General features: G+C 37.7%; 1 protein-coding gene and 1 non-coding gene across 2 annotated transcripts; one reads left to right on the top strand and one right to left on the bottom strand.

Annotated features, from left to right (window-relative positions):
* The first annotated feature begins 4,053 nt into the window (after nt 1–4,053).
* On the top strand, nt 4,054–20,011 carry zgc:171566. The gene is made up of 9 exons (XM_044349410.1): nt 4,054–4,417; nt 5,792–5,906; nt 7,581–7,631; nt 8,343–8,427; nt 8,912–9,050; nt 12,935–13,041; nt 15,271–15,361; nt 15,818–15,955; nt 17,307–20,011. The coding sequence occupies exons 1-9, from the start codon at nt 4,306–4,308 to the stop codon at nt 17,426–17,428; spliced, it is 960 nt and encodes a 319-aa protein (XP_044205345.1). The 5' UTR covers nt 4,054–4,305; the 3' UTR covers nt 17,429–20,011.
* On the bottom strand, nt 6,951–7,007 carry LOC122981562. Its single transcript, XR_006403275.1, has one exon. It is a non-coding gene; the product is annotated as a U7 small nuclear RNA (small nuclear RNA).
* Nucleotides 20,012–20,809: the final 798 nt, after the last annotated feature.

Raw genomic sequence — 20,809 nt, 5'->3', positions numbered from 1 at the left:
GGCCTTTTCTCCTTCATTTGGTGATAGTGGACTGAAGAGAGTATTCATGAGTACAAACTGAACTGCCCTGAGGCGTAGGAAGAGCAGATTTGAATACACATATAGACTGCAGTCATACTGTAAAATGGCAAATGATACACACAGAATCACATATATTGTAGTTGTTCTTGAAAGTATTATCTTCTCTTTCCATCCCCCTCTCTCTAGCACATACACTAAGGCTTTACACACATGAAAAGCTGTCTGAGCTGTATTTACCGCAGAGCTGGGTGAAGAGTCGGTGTCAAGACATCAGCTCAATGTTGATATGTCATCGTGCAATTTATGGATTTTACAAACATGGATGTTCAAATTGACCTTGAAGGCTCACTCTTCACTCTTGACCTTATTTAACAGTCTAAAGTCTCATCACAATGTTTGCTTGATGTTTCAGAAGTTGGGAAACCCAATTAAGTAAATCACAGTATGAAATAAATTGCACAAACATTTTGTTTTGACCAATATAGCTCTGACATTTGTTGGAGTAGAGAGCCGCAGAGTCCAATATGGAAGCTGTCATAGCTCATTAGCTGTTTTTTCTCTTTTCGGCTTTTATACAACCCTGTCGGAGCAAAAACTTGTTAATAAAAGAGACATGATTCGTAGACAGTTATGAGACAGAGGTCGATGGTACAAATACACTTACAGAAAACTTGCAGAAACTGTGTGACCGAAATATTAGGACTGGTTAGCCCGAGCATGTTGCTGTGCGGCTAATGTTAGGTCACCAGCTACAGTAATTCACCAACAAGCAAGACAACTTGTGAGTAGTCACTACGTCACCAAGCACCTATGTTCCCATCAATAAGAAACAATGTGAATATACTGTACATGACATGCACACACCACCTATGTATTTCCTTAATATATGAAAATATAAGTTGTCTTTATTTACAGATTAGCATTTATACTGAACAGTAAAGACTGTTAAAAATTAAGAAATTTTCACAAGCAATGAGAAGACCTGCACAGGCTCTGTCACAAATCATACATGGTCAACAGGTGACAGAAAAACTCAAATAAAAAACTGGAGAAATTTCAAATTAAATCAAGGCCCCCGACCGTGTCTGTGTAGACAGCATGCATTAACAGCTTTCTTGTACAGACAAACAAGACACAGTACCACAGTATGTAATATGAGTTTTGTAATATCAGCACAAACACAAGAAGGAGTTAAGTACACACAAACAGCTCCAAAGACATATCTCCATCCATCAGTGATGACACCAGCAAGCAAAGACACAGATAGACCAACAGAAGAGGGAGTGTCTGACACAGTAATTGACACCGAAGTACATTTTCCTTTCTTTCATGGGGATGAAGCATCCTCATCTCTAACTGCACTTGTTGCTGTGATGCATGACATTACACCTGCTTAATGTCATGTTAGCATTTTCATTGTAAGTATGCTAATGTTATCATTTAGAGCAAAGCACTACTTTGGCCTAGTTGCTCATTAGCATGACTGTAGACTTTTAGTCCTGTTTACTGACAGAACACCAACCTCACCATTCTTCTCTTTGGCAGACTTCAGTACAGGTGTAATACCATCTTTAACCACACAGACTGGCTGATATTTACCAGCATTTACAACCCAGAGAGGTGCTGTTTCACAAAACTGAGGAAACTGTTACACAAAAGTACTTTGTACGAAAGCTTTTTGGATAGCAAGTCGTGTCCTGGCTTGCCTTGGTTCCTAAGGGAAAATGTCACTGTATTATAGGGTTGGGGGGTGAGGGTGGTCACAAGAGGGTCAAGACTGTGGCAGATTAAAACCATTGAGGCAACAAGCCAAAACTAAAAAAGCATTGGCTCAACAGGGAACACCCCCAGTCACAAATACTAAAACTGGCCTTACTAACAGCAAAGGGTGAAGTCAATAAGTTTGTATTTCAGAACAAACTTCAAATACTCAGTTTAACCCCCCTGATCCCCATTTTGTTGCAATAGGCTTATAACCTAACATTTCCATACTCAGCTGCATTCAGACCAGCATGTAAAGTTGAGTTTTTTAAACCCTGAGACAATATTCAACAGAGATAATTACATTAGATACAAAAACAGAAAATGCCACATATTACAGACATATCTGGATGCTGCAGTAGACAGATTAAAACCATGAACTAAAGCTGAATCACATTGGAGTAGGACATTAGAGACTGACATCCAATTTATTATAAAAAAGACAAACCATCCAGCTCAATTAACAGTGATAAACTCATGTGCAGTTATGTTCCCTGAGAGACACACACACACACACACATCTGCACAACACACAACCACACACACAGACACTGCATATGAAACTGAGAGAGCTGTTTGGTGGAGGAGTGTGACCTCTTGTGGTTAATCAGTAGTAATGCAATGCAATTCGTCCCCCTGCATTATATGATATTATACTGTAATCAAAGCCACTGATCCATGGGCTACCTGTGTTACAAACTGCTGACATCATCGAATTAACACACGCACACTCTAAAACACCTACTCCTTACTGCAGTGCTGACTCTAAACACATTATCATTATAATTATAATAATAATAATAATTATTATTATTACAACAGCCTGTCTTACTCTCTATCTCATTCTTTCTGTCCCATCGCTGCCCAATGATGAGGTGAAAAGGATAAATTAAGAGGATAGCTATAACAGTGTGTGCTGTAGAGGTGAAATGATAACACACAAACATACTTGCACAGTACATTTCTTACCAACAGAGTGAGATATAGATAAGAGAAGGACATTTCGGTTAGTGCAACATGTTATTACAGTGAAAGGACCTGCTGACATAACAACAAATAAGGTAAATAAGCAGAGTGCTTTTGATGACAAATGTGCAGGTCAGCAGAAGTTTAGACCCCAGAAGTTTACAGAATGCAGCAGATATGCAGTGTGGGCAAAAAATGTACAAAGAAGTAATGGTACAGAGGGTTTTCCTTTCTTTTCTTTTCTTTTTATATAACTTTTTTCAGTGGTGAAAACTGCCGTGTTTCAAGTTCAACGTCGCATGTAAAAAATTTCATGGCAGGTCTGATCACACATTACACACTGAGAGCTTAGTACACTCATCACATCTGCAGCACTATGATAAGCTGGAAAAGAATGACACCAATCAAGGAGAGTGTTGTGCTTCAATCACACAAAGGCCTAAAGGGTTGAATATTTTTGCAATTGAAAGGGTTTTTCGAACCATGACCCTTCACGCCAGAGACGATCAAACACTTGCTGTGGAGGCTTCTTTCTTCTTCTTCCTGCCGTTATATTTGTAAATGTTAGTGAGCGAGACGAGGTGAAGACGGGAGAAATTTATAGTTTTCCGTGGAAAATGAGGAGGCATAGTAGGGAGAGGCCCCTTGCTCATCACTTTATTTGCTTGTAGTTAGCCTTAATGAGCTGCAGTATTACTATGGAGCAGGATACACCCATCTGTGGAGCTTGAATACATGTATGCTCTACCTAAGCTGTGATGAAGTACTTGTATTTTACATGAGTATTTCCATTTTATTCTACTTTATACCTCACTATATACATTTTGTATGTTGACTCCATTACATTTATCCAGTGGTAGAAGAAGTACTCAGATCCTTTACTTAAGTAAAAGTACCAATACAACAATGTAAAAATACTCCATTACAATAAAAAATCTTGTATTAAAATTCTACTCAAGTAAAAGTACATAAGTATTAGCTGCAAAATGTACTTGAAGTATTAAAGTAAAAGTACTGGTTTGCTCCCTCTGACTGACATATTATTGTATGACATCATTAGATTATTAGATATATTAACAAGTAGTTCTTTGAATATACTTTCCTGATACTTTTACTGAAGTAGGATTTTGAATTCTGGACTTTTACTTATAATTGAGCATTTTTACATTTATGTATACATTTATTCAAGCAAAGGATCCTGATTGTCTGTCCTCCACCACGTTTGTTGGTCTCTGTAGACGGGGAAGAAGCCTGATCTGCCTGATCTGTTTCTATGGATTAGGTCTGTAGGGCTACAGAAGCCTGAACGGGAGGCAAAGACATAGACCAGACGAGGACAGGCAGTCTTCAGTCACGCAGCAGCATCACCCAGAGGGCAGCATCTTCGCTCGGATAATTTGTGCCTTTTTTTTAAAAAAAAAAACGTTGGTCCTGTATGTTATCTGCCTTTTGTTATCTTTATTAACGAAACTTAACGAGGCTCATCATCATCAACCTGCAAACCCAGGCTGCATCCCTCATCTCCAGCGGTCTATAATACTGCGCGCGGTGTTTTGGATGTGTCGGCCGGCTGCAGCGGTGTTCGCGGTGCTGACCGCTTGCCTCTGGTGCTGTCCGCCTCTGTGCTCGGCGGGGAGAAGCCAGCAGCTAAATTACCGACCGGTCATCGGTAAGATCAGTACCTCATGAACAGCTATTTGTGTCCGGCTGTACATGTCGGATTATGATAGCACTTATGTAACTGTCATTGAGAATGTTCGAGAAAAGGTGTGTGTGTGTGTGTGTGTGTGTGTGTGTGTGTGTATGTATTTCAACACAAAAATGCCACAAGAATTAGGACATCCAATAGAAGTAGACTACGTCCAATACTTTGAATACATTTTCTTATTCTGCTGATAACATAAATCTGTGCAGAGGAGAGCAGACGAAGAAATATAGTGAATGGATGGCTGCTGCAGTTATGCTTTATTTGTCTTTCCGTTATGCTGTGTCATAATAATTAAGGTGATATATGTTTACTGTATTTTATTACACAGTAGAAACTCGGATTCATACCTTTAACCTTTAAGTTTTACTGCAAGGCAAGAAAACCCTCCTGAAACAGGACGTTCAGGTTGGGCTGTATTGCATTGTGCCCTTGAGCAAGACAGCGAATTATGTGGGCTGTGCACCTGGACCTTATTTCTGGCCTAAAAGACTTTAATGATAAGCATCAGTGACTTATGACATTACAATATGCAGGCCTGAGGAAACTACTGGAATCATTGTGGTCAGAGCTCAACAAAGTTTGCAAACAGAGACCATGACTTGTGATTTGTGGTTATGAGTCAAGTGCATTCACATTACATTGTGCTGTCATACCAGATTCAGTGTCACCTTGATAAGCTGTTTGTTTGGCAGCAGGGTATCCAAAAAAAAAAAAAAGTGAAATATGGGCCAAGGAACCAATAGATACGTTTTTGGATTAGTTTACTAAACCAAAAAATCTGGTATCCCATGAGTTTCTTTCACTGTGTTTCAATGAAGATTAAAAGTTACTGCACTTTTTTATGATTGACATGATTTTAGATAATTGTGCTCTCTGAGTACTTACAAGCTATCAAAACCACTACTTAAAACTACTTTTGGAGCACTGACTAAATTGTGCAGTTTTTGAGTATCAAAATGCACCAAATGCTGGGTCAGATTTTCAGTCTTCTTTACCTTTCCTTTAGTTGTATAGTTATGTATGAATTCTGTATCACGTGTGGACAGAGTTGACTGTTTGTGTCAGGACTGCATTTGTAATGAATATCAATCATGATGCAATGATCTAGAGACCTTACTGGAAAACCCAAAAGGAAGCATACACTGTTAGGGAGATGCATGTGTCACAAGACTGAACAAGTCAATACCTGTAGGCAATTCGATCTCTTCGAAGTGTTTTGAGGAGGAAAACACTGGTGTACAGAATTCCTCAGCCATGCAGCATTAACTTTTGTGCATACTTATCAAATCTCTGTGTATCTGTGTTATGATGTTATCTGTCTTTTGTCTTTCCTAGGTGTGTTGGCGCAGGAAAATCTTCCAGGTGACCAGTTTGCCCGTGGTTCTTCTTACATCGCTGCCTCCTACGTCAAATACCTGGAGGGGGCTGGGGCCAGAGTTGTTCCCATCAGGTAGGGACCAGATGCAAGCCCTTCAGTCATACCTGTTAGGTGTACGAGCATGACTGGATTAACATGTTGGAGTGGCCCTGGGGCAAGTTCTTGTTGTTAGGTCCATACCAGTAATTAGACTGAAACCTCAACTGCATTCTGATGTAAACTAGCACATAGTTTTTCTTTTGTGACTTCCTTTTTCTGGGCTCAGTGTGTTGACATATTGTGATGTACAACAATAGAGAACTCATGTGGTTTTCAGCAAGAATAAAAAAAATCAGATCACCACAATTAAGAACTCATGGAAAATGAAGAAAAATGTTTATACGTTTACACTAAATAACTACATTTCTGGTCAGCAGTAGTTTCATGTTTGGAACAAACAAGAATGCGGGAAGTCAGGAACATCGAGTTTGGGATCATTAGATTAGTCATTGCATAATCCGATAAACTGCCCACATATGAATGTTTCAGTATTATACTGTATAATGAGATGAAGATCTTGCCACTTTAGTTTCTGCAATAGCAGTAGATTGTGACTACGTCTGATGTGAAAGAGGTCACTCATAGTGACAAAACCACAGAGAATTATCACCAGATTCTGAAGTTAACCTAAGCTCCACAGAGGGTTTTAGTGTCTTTCAGCCGATTGTTTTGCTTTTATGGCCACAAACTTTACTGTTTTGCTCTACTCTCAGTGTTCTCATCAACCTCCAACCCCAGCTGTTTTCAGTAAAGACACTGTAGAAGGCTGTCATAATACACCTCCTCATCATATTTCTTTCTTGGCAAGTTACTGATAGTCATGCCCCTCTCATTTGCATTGCTGACTCCTGGAATAAACACACAAGACAAAGCCATATGCATTCATTGTCACATCTAGTTTGTCTTTTCCTTTATCAGTGGTATACATTTTTGCATGTTTTAGGGTGAAATACAGAGTCAGAATGTGTCCACCGGGCCAGCTGCACACTCCTGATATCTGGCACATTATGGGCTCTTCAACTGTGGTACAACTCGTATTTATCAGTATATGTCTAATCTTCTTTTTTTACATTAGTAAAGGGAATCCCTTTATAGGATTCCTGCTGGAAAATTACTAAAAGAGCATTAATCCTTAGCTGAAACCTCTGTTGAAATGTGATCCCCATCTGACTCACAGCCATATCAGTCATGGTGCCTGACCGCTGATGTGGTTTGATGGGGGGCGGAGCCTGTGCAAATGAAAGGGATGTCAGTCAGTAGTTCACTTAGAAAGAAATATGATGAATTCTATTAAAACTGCCTTTTGTCTGTAACTGTAAAATGTCTTTTTTCTGTCTCTGTATTAAAGTAATTTATCAATGAAGTTATGTTCAATCACATACTAGATGTAATGTATATACTGTAATAAATTCAGGAAACAAGAGGTGTCTTAGCTTCCTCTTTGTCCGTGTCCTGATAATAATTAATAATAGAAAGTGGTTTTAGACCTGAGAATTTCCACAGATTAAATATCTTTTAAGTTTTGAGATTACATGAATTCGGATGAAAAATGTCTAAATTCGTATTCATGCGGGATCATTTTTCATTGGTCGTCGGTGTGTAGACATTTATCTTCTACTTCAATCCAGAGTGATTAATTATGTAGTCCATTATCTTGGATATTTAATGGCTTAACCATTTTCTTCCTCTTCATTATTTGCTCACCAGAATCAATCGCACAGAAGAAGAATATGCAAAGATATTCTACACAATAAATGGGTGAGTTCGCCAGGATTCTTTGGTTCTCTGCTTTGTGCAGCTCTTTTATGACACACTGACTGTCTTTTGCTGCCATAAGCCAAAAATTACACAAATCAAGTAATCTCTGCCAGGCTATTGGTTTACATTGTTCTACAGGTTTTCTGTCATTTGGCACCTCTTGAAGACCATTGTATTGGCAGAGGATACACAATAAAAAAATAAAATAAAAACTTGACTAGATAAAAAGTTACAGAAGATTTGCTGTTGCTAGAACTGGTCAGAAGCTCCTAACAGCAGGTTTTGGCATAGTTTGTTAGCTAAAATATTGACAGGCTAACATGGTCAATCAGCAATGTTTCATCAGTCAGAAAAGATTATTATAAACATAAGATTTCTGCCATAACTGATGCTAATGTTAGCTTATAAAGCATACTACATTAATTGCTGTTGTACAAGACAAAACAATAGAAATTAGCTGATGGATGCGCTGGTTATCAGGCAGACAGGGTGACATTTCAGGCACATAGACTCACTTGTTCTATCTGTGGTCTGTAGCTTTGATCTGTCCATTCAGTTAGCTGTTTGTAATTTTAACATGTTGCATTTACACATCATGTTTAGACACATGTGAAAGCCGTGAAAAAGTGATATTAACCACTTTATTCAACATTTCCTAGCAGCCTTTCCCTGCATGTTGCCTAAATGTCTAACATGGACATGTCTTGTCAGATTGCTGTTGCCGGGAGGAGATGTAGACCTTCAGACATCCCAGTTCAGTCGAGTCGCCAAGATCTTTTATGACCTTGCTCTTAAGGTAATACTTGGATAACTAGCTGCCAAGATGAAGTGACATTTCAGGATGAGTTTTTGTTTGCTTTAATTGTTTCTCCTGTTCACACTGGCGGTCAAAAGATCCCTTCCTGATGTTATTCAAATGTAAGTGATGGGGGAGAAAATCCACTGTGCAGAAATGCTAATACAGTATGAAGCTTCAGGAGTCTAAGTTAGATAATTCATGTGGGTGTCTTCCAAATATAGTCTTTTTAGAAAGAAATTCCCTTTTTTGTTTCCAAGATAGGGATTTTTGGTGGGCTACGGTGCAGGGATAGTAAAAAAGAGGAGGAAATGAATGTGTGTAAATGTATGAGAGTGAAGCACTTGGGTTGTAGGTGAAAAAGAGCAATCTGCGTAAAAACAGTCCTTGGAGAAGTAAATGATAAAACAAACCATCACAAATCATCATTTTTAGTTTTAATCTGACATCACCTTCTCATTGCTCACACTCTTATCGCCTGCAGGCCAACGATGCTGGGGACTACTTTCCTATCTGGGGAACTTGCCAGGGCTTCCAGCAGCTGTCTGTCCTCACAGCCAACAAAAACCTGCTCACCCTCACTGATACCAAGGCGGTGGCTTTACCTCTCACACTCACACCAGGTATACTTCTTCTTCTTCTTCTTCTTCTTCTTCCTCTTCCTCTTGTTCTTCTTGTTCTTCTTGTTCTTCTTGTTCTTCTGTTCTTTTCTTCTCTCTGCCTCCTCAGCAGCCTCTTATCTATGAAGAAGATTATTTTCTCCTGTTTTCTTCTGGATTCTTTTCGCAGTTTACACTCATTCTCTTCTCTATCATTTTCTGTCACACAAGTTAGTACTAACAAAGGTGTTGTGCTGATTTTGACCACTGGACCTGCCACAGTATTTAAACACAGAGCTATAGACTCACGTTAGAAGGGATTTAGCTTAATTTGACAAAATAACAATAATGAACATAGTAAGACCACTTGTATTTTGATTAATAGCAGCTGTTTCATCATGGTTTCAGGTGTAATCCATACATACGTATGCATTATCAAGGTTTGGCCAGCAGATGTCCACATTATATGTACATGATTGCATCATACACTTAAAAACAATAGATCATTTACAACACAGTAGCTTCATACAGAATTCACACTACAGTAAGCTTTGTTTAATTATTATATGTTACATGGTGCAACATATAGCCTTAAACCAGTGTATAACATTGTGTTTATTTTAGACAATAATAAGAGAATTTCTACAACAGCACTACAAAGAAGACAGATTCTTATCTACATGTGCTTTGAAGCTGTGATCCCAATCTACCACACAGCAACATCAGTCATGGTGCACAATGTGGTGTGAAAGAGGTGGAGTCCAAGCAAATGCAGTGGGATGTCCCTCTCTAAATATATGCGGATGAACAGTGATTCATGTATGGTCAATGTTCAACATGTTTTTTAGCTTTTTTAAAAATTTTTATTACACATTATGGAAATCAACATTTGCTGACTTTTATGGTCATACTAAGGCCGCATTCAGACCAAATCCAGCAATGCAGCACTACCACACAGGGTTCTGCAGAGTTGTGGGCCTGTTACTACATGGCCCATTTGTGTGACATATCTCATCATAGCACATGTAGATATACTAACCAGAAATTCCGACTTGCAGCCCGATACAATGCTAAGAGAGTGCATGGCGATTTATGTCTTTGTTCCCCCTTATGGCAGGGTTGTACAGCTCTGTCATCATGGCAGTGATGAGTCTCTCTTCCATCGTCACAGTTCCTCAGTAAACAGTGGAATTCTTCAATGCTACATGGTAAACAAGGTTCTTCTTTCCATGGGCGTCTTTGGTCTGATCGCCCGCCTATGAGATTGACCAATGTAGCGCCTTGTCAGATGACATCACCTTGTGTTCTGGCAAAAGTTGAACCTTGTTCAACTTTTTTTTGCCGGACAGCCGCTGCGTTTTTTTGCTGCCCTTTTTCATGCATTATTGGATTTGGTCTGAATGTGGACTAAAACACAACTTTCAGTCTGGTTTCATACTTGAAAGTATGAGACAAAGCATTCTTTGTTTCATTCAAAGAGGATGCAAATTTTATTAAGCAAAGCAGAACAGGGATTTCTTTTACAAGAATTCCTCTAGAAATGCCTAAAAAAGCATAATTTCTGTTTTCATATGACAAACTGTGATCCTCATTTGAATCAGCTATGGTGTCCAATGTGACATTTGAATGTCTCCCATGTAGATGGGATGGCTCTGTTTACAATACAATTGGTGTCTGGTTATACAACAGTCTTTTAATGTGTATACAGCTTTTTGTTTTATTTTTTCTCTTCTTCATACTGTAGGTAATTGGTGACATTGGTCAAACTGCATATCTTGCTGTATATGTATTACTACATAACAAGTGTCATGCTCATGCCCAATTGCTTCCCCCTTTTCCCCTTCATGGCGCAAAGATGTTTCACAAGCCTTCAAACGTACTGGATGGTAATTCTATTTCTCATAGGTACCTGTTGCAACAAGCCTATATGAACACACCATCTAATGTTGTTTTGAGCTTTTTTTTGGTCTGAATGTGCTCTAAAACTACCAAACATTGTTCTGATTTAATGCTTACATGTCAATTACTAAAAAATCTCTTAACCACATCTTAGATGTATTTCTCTAAAAAAACATAGATATGAAACAATGAACCAAAAGCCTTATTTTTGACAGTTGCTGCATACTGTAGGTAATTTGTGACATTGGTTGAGCTGCATATCTTGCTGTATATGTTTGTATTACTACATAACAAGTGTCATGCCTCATACGTAACCTGCAGTTGCTTCCCCTTTTTCCCCTTCATGGCACAAAGATGTTTCACAAGCATTCAAACGCCCCGGACGGTAATTCTATTTCTCATAGGTACCTGTTGCAACAAGCCTGTATGAAAACACCATCTTATGTTGTTTTGAGCTTTTTTTTGGTCTGAAAATGCTCTAAAACTGCCAAACATTGGTCTGATTTAATGCTTACATGTCAATTACTAAATAATTTTTTAACCACATCTTAGACATATTTCTCTAAGAAAACATAGATATGAAACAAAAAAAAACAAAAGCCTTATTTTTGACAGTTGTTGTGGGATTGCTTCTATAGAAATCCTTCTAGAAAACTTCCATAAGAGCAGAGATTCCTAATTGCTTGAATTTTCCATTGGGAACCCTTTTTGACTCACAGCAGTATCACTCATGGTACTGAATGTGGGAATATATGGGCGGATCCCATGCAAATAACATGGGGATTTGTATTTATTTATTTATTTATTTATTTTTGGATATATTATAATGTAAAGTGTAAATGCGTTCACAATGCATTGTGTGTCATAATAGGATCAGATCGGCCAGACCACATTTGGAGGTGGTCAGGTTTGCACTGTGATGGGATCTCAGCTAGGTGTAAATAAAATCTGTACAGTGTGACCACATTCATAAGAAAAAAAAATTGCCCACTAAGTTGAAAGGTCACCTAGCTCCACCTCCTCCTGCCAGCTAAAGCAAGCCCCACAATAGCTACAAGTAGTAGCAGAAACTCAAAGTCTTCCCTCACAAAAAGTTAGTTGAGTTAGAAATGAATGACGTACATTCATGGCAGCAGTTTCCTTGACCTGGGACGCCACTTGTTTGTTGAACAGTCTGCCAGCTCTGCCCAGCTTATTTGCATATTGAGATACGATCACAATGCGGGCACTATTGAGAAAACAAGAACTTATTTTAATACCACGTGTAAATGCAAAGACCTCATGGATATGATGTCATTATCCAGATAATGTATCCAGATACAGATCACATGTTAATCCCAGGTGTAAATGGGGACTATTCATTTTATACTTTTTGTTAAATGGTGATTGTTTTCTCACTTGATGTAGATATGTAGATGTATACATGACTGTCACAGTTGACGTGCAACCAGTAGTTCTCTTCTGTTCTTGTTAGGTTGTTTAAGAAAAGTCAGTACCTTCCTTGTCTGTTATATATACAATATATACAATACATTTTTTTATACAATCTTGAGATTTTGGCTAAGATGGGACATGAGAGAAGCCTGTTATTACCTTTCAAACCGTGATTCCTATTGGACTCACAGCACTATAACTCATGGCGTTCAGCATGTTAAAAAGTGGGTTGATCCTATGCTAATGACACAGTACCCTTTCATGTAGCACACTAGTCAACATGAAAGGGTAATTTTAAGTTCTGCTAATTTTTTAATTCCAGTTGTGTTATGGCTTAAATTAAGTTGAAGGAGTATAAAAGTAATTATTTAACCATACTGTGTGTAGCTGGCCCTCACCTCTAACCCAACTGTCCAAAGACTGAGTCCAGTATATTACAGAACTACAAAATAATGTGTTTAACATCCTTTAGAACATACTTTTCATTAATTGGTACCGCCTCTCTTCTGTGTTCCTAATCGAGTTTTCTGAACATCACTATTTCCTTGACACTAATGTGTGTGTCCGTCCTCCAGCGGCCCAGTCCAGCCGTTTGTTCCGGAGTTTTCCCAAGGATCTGCTGCAGTCCCTGGCTGAGGAAAACATCACTTCCAACTTCCACAGCTGGAGTCTGTCTATACAGGTATTTTCTGCTCCCACTCAGTGGTTTTTCCTTCTTTAGATCATCAAAAAGTCTCCAAAACCTCACTCTCCCTACACCATTCTGATGTCAAAATTGGTGGGGCCATGCATAATATATCATTTTTCAAATGAATACAACACCACAAATGCCTGTGAGGAGAGCCTGTCCAAAAGTATGCTCCGATATCCCTGTTTGTAACATTCATTGCAAGTGTGAATGGTTGTTAAGATGTGGTCACATAGTACACCACGGTGACAAACCATACCTCTCTCATATCACAGTTTGTATTAACTTTAAAAACATGGATGGGGATTGAACCCATGATATTTTGTTTACAAGTGCCTTACCACTTGGCCTCCATGCCTGAGCACAGACAGCAAGGTGATAAGTGATGATAAGTCAACTATCAGAATTGTTGACAACTTTTCTGTTGATTGGTTAATGGATTAACTGCTTCAGCAATGATCTCCTCTGTTTAAAGCAAACTAAACAAATTACCAAGCAATGTGTGAAGTTGGCACCTTTATCATGATGAGCCCTGTCAGTAGAAATGTGAATCGTGACGACGGTACTCGTAGGATTGCTGGTTTCGGAGAGTTACAAAGATAGTTGGATAGAAAGGTGAGCAGGAGAGGAGCTTCAAATGATGTGGAAGGATCTAGTAAGCACTTTATCTGAAGGTTACTGATGCCTTAAAGGCCATGCGCATGTATGGTTTACCCAAACAAGTGATTTTATTTTGCTGATCAAACCTCTTCTCAGGTCTGTGTGTACACTCAGTTTGACTGAATCTACCTGACTTTCCTGTTAGGCTGTTGCACCTGTTGAGATGGGACAAAGTACATCCTTATTAGTCCATGAAGTCCGGCGACATCATATCATTCCCAGCATAGTTCTACCCACCTCCAACCTAACGGTGCAGACAGACCGAAATTTGCTTCCCATTCATGACAAGACACATTTGCTTCTGTTCAATCTGGTTGAACTTTGACTTGTGAATTTGTGTGGCTCTTCAGTGTCCATCCAGTTTAAGAGAAGGGTGGAACTGACCTCTCCTTCAGGAAATATTGCTTGTTTTTATTCTCGTTTTATAACTACACGCAAAGTAACACCATCAGCAGAGAAGACAAGATGCTGTTTGAATGCGGTGAGTGTAAGGACAGTGACAGAGGACAATGACAGTGAAGTGTATAATTCACCACTTCATGGGCTGTTGTTGTTAGCACACTAACCATGCTAACTCTTGCAGTTTATGTTTAAAACCCTACCCATGCTGTTTTCTAGGTGGATTTCGGCCAGACTGCACCATGATCAAAGGTGTAATCAGCCAGAATAAGTGAGATCACCTGTGTGGGTGTGCAGGTCTTAAAACCTGATGAGATAAATTAACCACATGAGCTTCTTTTTTTCTTTTGAATTATTTAAAGTACTCATATAAACTTTTAAAGGCATGGATGTGGATTGAACCCATGATTTTTGGTTTACAAGACAACACCTTACCACTTGGCCACTATTTACTTATACTTCTCAAGGGAACCTCAACAGTATGTCAACTGGTAACTCTGGTAATCTGTTCAGTATTAATATCATAGTCTTTAACCTTCCAAAACTGAAACATTTGCAGTAAAACGTCTGTTCATCCAGTGAGGAAAACCTTTTTTAAATCCACATTGTTCATATACAGTATGTATGTACATATGGTTTTAAAGAGTAAATGCACCCAGGCTAATAATCACACCTAAGGCCTAAGTACTGCTGTTCCAAGGAGAAGAGACCACATCTGACCATACTTAGCTGATGTCAGAGTTAGTGAGGTTTTAGTGAGGTAAAGTGTTCATCTTGTAAGACAAAGCTCAGGGGTTTGACCATCCATGCCTTGGATATTCAAGTGTCTGTGACTTAAAAATCTGCTAGTGATCCTTTTTGGTGTATCAGACATATAAGGTTTTCAGTGTGGCCGGGCTAGTGCACTTATCTTGTGTATGTGTCCTGCTGAGTTTCCTCAAACAAGGTACTCAACAACAACCCTTTTTGCTAAATAAGTCTCAGCTCACAGCATTTACTGTAAATAAAAATAGCTACTTAGCATTAAATCACAATACATCAGTTACTTTTATTATTATTCTTTTACTATGTTTTTGTTGTTGTTCCATGCAAAATGAGCAAAGTGCATGTAGCTCATTTTAGGGTGTGATAACTTATGTAAAATCAGTGCCTTTGAACCAACAGAACTACAGCCGAAATGCCAAGCTGAAGAGGTTTTACAAAATCCTGTCCACCAACAATGATGGAAAGAAAGAATTCATCTCCACCATGGAAGGTACTGTTCCTCTCTAACAACTTTGCAGTTTGAGTGCCATATCATTTATGTCATTCACTACACAATAGTCATAAACAGACACGATTAGAGCCCTTGCTTGATACAAATGCATAGTGCAGCAAATAGCACAGTGCTGTAAGTTCAGCATTTGTCCACTAGATGGCATTATCACCTAATCACTGACATCTCAGTAGAGTAAGACATTGATAAAAAATGACTCCCACTTACTTTAATTGTTTAAAACACAACATAACATGGATTGCTGTGGATAAAAGATAAAACAAAGATTTCATCTGTGGACTGTGGACTTGAGGTATTGGTGTTTTCTTTTATAAAGCTCAATGTATCAACGTGACTTTACACCATCACTTTTTTATAATATATTTGGACTTGATTTTTCAGTACATGTGGGACTTTTCTGTGTTTTTATCTGACAATGTTTCTGGTTTTTCTCAGCTTACCGTTACCCATTTTACGCAGTGCAGTGGCATCCAGAGAAGAGCCCCTTTGAGTGGATAGATAAGCCTGGCATGGTTCACTCCGGCTCTGCTATAAGAGCCAGCTTCTACACTGCCAGCTTCTTTGTTTCTGAAGGTAACATGTGGTATCTCTTCATGTTTTATTACCTTTGTCAGGTTGTTATATGTACTATTTGTCCATTTCTTCCATTGAATGTTTCTTAGCAGAATATTTCCAAAAAGCTAAAGTAGGTCACTGATTTAACAGACATTTGGTGAAAAGTTGAGCCAGTAAAGATTTCCTTAGTTTGGCTGATGCCTTCTGATGCAAAAATATGACTACTTATGGTTAAACATTTTTTTCCTGAGTTCCTTTGTTCAAATTTTACTTTTTACACTGTTTTTAATTACAAATTTGTTACATAATATAATGAGCCATTAATGTATTTGCTGGAGTTTTCGATCATGTTGCATGATTCTCTCAGCAGACAGAGTTTGCCCTGTTTTCATGGGAATGTAGATGTTCAAATTTCCTTTTCTTTTTTTTTCTTTACTTTACTTATTTCCCATGTTGGCTTAAAAGTTATGTTTCAAAGTTCATTGTTGACCTTGTTAACAGTAGTTGACAAAAGTGTCTCCCCTTAAGGCTCATTTAGTAGCTGTTCTGGAGTTTTCGATCATATCTCATGAGCTTAATCAGCAAATTAGATGGCTATGATGTCATGGGTTTGTGTATGACCAAATTTATTTCTTTTTTTCTTTTTTTTTCTATTTCTGAGCACTTAAAGGACCTCTCATTGAAGCTGATTTAAAATTAACTAAACAAATAAATGAGGCTGTTTAATATGTCATAGCATGTCCTTGTAACTGGTTACCAAATTCTCATAGGTGTGGCCTATTTGACCCAAATCAATAATACATTTTTTGTGCAAGTAACATGAACATATCGACTGTGATCAATCCTGCAAAAGTAGCATTTTACCTATAGCAATATAGTAAATGAATATGGCTATAACATACAAGTCATGAGTCTGACTCATCCTTGTACATTGTCAAAATTACTTCCAGACAAGATGTATCTGTTCTCCAAAAAACACCATTAGCCAATCAGCATGATTGTCTAGAAACAAGTGTATCTGTGATTCAGATCCAGAGACAGATTAAAGTTTTAAATTAGTCTAAATTAGTATGATTTGTATGATTAAGCTATTGACATACAGTAGTAAGGCATAAATCTGGAATTAGGGAGTAAATGTAGCCAGTGAGGTTCCACACAAGCAAAAGACACAGAGACAAACCGATACAGCTAATTTAATCATTGTTCATTGAATTCTTAACACACTAAATTCAATGAGTGGTGAAAAGAAAGAGCAAGAGCAGCTTCAACACTAATTGAATCTTCACCTCGACATTCTGCCCTGTCTTTCTTTTCTTCACTCTCTCAGTCACGTTTTTTTCTCATTCTTCTATTTCTTTCTCTCCTCCAGCCATGAAGAACCACCACCATTTTTCTAGTCCTGTGGAGGAAGAGAGAGCTCTCATCTACAACTTCTCTCCTGTCTACAGAGGCATCCATGCAGTCTTTGTGCAGAACTATTACTTTGATTGATGCACAGTACTGAAGACGAAAACAGACCTGGAGTCACTTTCAGTCGCCTTGAACATCAAGTCAATAATTAGCAGTTTAGCTTAGCTCATTTGCACAGTAACATGAATTGCAGAAGTGCCAACAGTGCAGAGGTGAAATGCACTGATAAAGACTACAGGAGGAAAATAAAAACAAGTGTTATTAAAACATCGTAACAGAAGCATACAAAAACTGAATACAAAGACATAAAAATGAAAAATAAGAGTACAAAATTTAACACAGCCAATGCAGTTGGATGAAAATTGAAATTATATGAGAGGTTGCAGGACTTTATACATCCATAGGGCCCAATGGTTAAAAAAGCAAGATATTAGTTTGCATTTGGGAGTAAACAAACAGAATCTGTTTTAGTCTGATCCCACTTCCATTAAACTGCAATATATTCTTCATATACTGTCTTCCTATATTGGATTCCTGTATATCTGGATTCCTGTCTTCAATCCAAATCACCTTGTGGTGTCACAGTATAGGACTATATTCCACCCCCAGATTTATAAAGGACTAATTATGCCAAATTAAATTAAATACAATTAGACACAAATATACGTAAATTCTTAAATGCTTGGTGAAGAAGAATGTGATCTATATTTCTGTCATTGCAGTATGTGTCCATGATACCTGTAATAGTTTTACCACAGAATACTACTTACACTAATATGCATATCACGTCAAAAAGCTGACATTCCAATGAGAATAAATGGATACCTTTGCTGGTTTTGGCCACTATGAAATCACAGCTGTCTCTTTGAATAAATCATTTGGCTTTAACAAACTGAGTGATCAGTTTTTCAAAAGCACTTAGCTCAAGTTTGCATACACCCACTCCAGAACCAATCATTTCCAAATCACTGCCATTTCTTTTATGTCTCTGTAAACACGGTTCGAGATGAGATTCTTCTGAGTGTGTTGTCAGTTACATTAAACACACCCACCTCTGGAAACAGCACATCTGGTTAATTTAAGTTCCCTCTGGTAAGCGCCCCTAGTGTAATTTTTTGGCTTGAAGTATGAATAACTTAAATACGATTACATACCTTGGAAAAATTATCCACTCTATTTAGGTGTTCCCCGATTATGCAATTACTAACTTTGTGTGTAGATATCACTTTTAAAAGCTTTAAATTTTCATACTTTTCTTCTCTGTGGTATGCATTGCAAACCTGCATCAATATACAGAAGCAAAGATTTTAACAGGATTTCAAATCACTCGTTGCTTCATAGGGAGGGATTGTGAGCTTCCTTTAGCTCTTAAAAGTCCAGGAGGGTGGAAAGCCTATGTGGTGTTAGTACAGCCAAAGCCTGATGGCCACGTAAGGCCACTTAAAGACACTTAAGTCTGGGCTTAAACGTGGTCAACTTGTAAACACTGACTCACCTCTGTTCCTGTGATGTGTTTGATTGTCAGTAAGAGGCTACTGAAGGTCAGTCAGATTGTGAACAAGCTGCTGTTTCAAGTGTGAAATAATGAATGTGAGTCTTTAAAATGCCTTATCTATAAAGGCTACCATACTATTCTTTCTTTCTTATTATTATTTTTTTCATTTGTTGGCTTTATTCTACAGTGAAGCACACATTCCTCATTCCTAAATATGTGTAAGATATACAACATTCAGTATGTATACTGTACATGTCAACCAGGAATGAAAATGTAATTACCAACTTATCTTTCATGAAATACCATCATATTTTGGAATTGTGTTACCATTTCATAATTATCAGATATCAATAACTGACAGAACTCTACAGATGAGTCTTGAGAACGAGTTCATCTTTACATAGAAATACATGTCTTTCTGTGGACAGATAAATAATGTTTTCCTAAACAGGAAATGGAGTATTTTGTATAACATGTTGTCAAGAAAATGCCACATATCTGTTAAGATAATCAAGCTTTGTGAAATTATAGTTTTCACACTGACACCCATTTTCAAAATTTTACACTGTAAGATATTTTTGTAGGCTATTATACAAAGGGAAGGATGGAAACCTGAAAGTCTTGTAGGAATGAGGTATATGTTTTCATAGAAAAAGTCGACCATGGGAATCATTTTATGATTGTTTGACTTTTAAATGTAACCTTAAATATTGGTGTTAAGACATTTTTGTCATTTCATCATTAACAACGATTCTAAAACAAGAATACCAATAAGGCTCGTCACTTTAGGATTTTAATAAATGTGTCCTACAAATACCAAGATTTTTTTTTTAATGCAGATTAGTTTTAATCTAGTTTTCCCCCAGTTTGGATCCTCTACACTTTCCAACGTTGTATGTCTAGCTGTGAGAGAAAGTAAAGTCATCCTATGAAAAAAAAAATGGTTTAAACTTCAATTGCCATTCACTTGAATAAGAAAGGGTGTCCAAATTTTTGACTGGTACTGTATGTTATTGATTTTAATACAATACTTTGGAAGGTTCTATGTTATATTTATCAGTTCAACTGAGTGGCTTTTGGATACATGTGTTAAACGCACAATTGATTGTATGAATTAAGTTTCTTCGACCATGCTTCAGATGATCAGATAATAAAGGAAGTCAAGTAAACCTCAGTGTATTCAAAATCCTTTGTTTCTTCTTAAAAGAAGGAATTTGAGGTGTGTCCATTCACTGTAACTCCCAACCACCTTCCTTACTCACTGGATGATAATGTGATTTTGCAACATGTGAAACTACCACTATAGTAGGAGCATTTTATCAACTCATAAAGGGACATTTAATCTTTCAGATTATCTGAAAAATTCTAAAGTACTAAAAGAGACATGGCTTTTACTGAACAGCAACGACATACAGTATAATAGAAAACTGAGACTGACTAATAGTTGGAAAATGTGCATTTTGTGTGATGTGCTCATAATACACTTATGGTTTCTGACCCAGTCCAAAAAGCAGGTTAAATGTTAGATGAACAGGAGGAATGATTGCAGCAAACAAAACCTGGTTCAATGTTCTGACTGTCATTTTAAGACAGACTTGAAAGACTGTGAACCTAACCTTTCACTTAATCTCATTAAATTTTCAGAGTGAAACCTGGCAGCCCTTCAAATTTTGAACATGAACTGGTGTATTCATATTCATAATCAATGTAAACAAACCTTTAAACAGTACCAGAATTTAAGAACTTAGACTTAAAACCCTTATTTTTTATTTCATTTTAAATCTTAAGTACAGTTTGTCTCTTTAACATTAAATATCCTTTAATACAAGAGAAAATCACCCTTATGTATTATTTCTTAGGAGTTTAAATCCCCAAAACACTGCTAATCTGCTTCATCAGGACTGTGTGAGTGTGGTTTGATCAGATTTGATTGTCAATGGCCTTGCAACAGTAACGATGGACTGTCA

Source organism: Thunnus albacares, chromosome 4 (assembly GCF_914725855.1).
Source record: "Thunnus albacares chromosome 4, fThuAlb1.1, whole genome shotgun sequence".
NCBI lineage: Eukaryota > Metazoa > Chordata > Actinopteri > Scombriformes > Scombridae > Thunnus > Thunnus albacares.
Note: the sequence above shows the minus strand (reverse complement) of the source record. Positions and strands in the feature narration are given on the sequence as shown.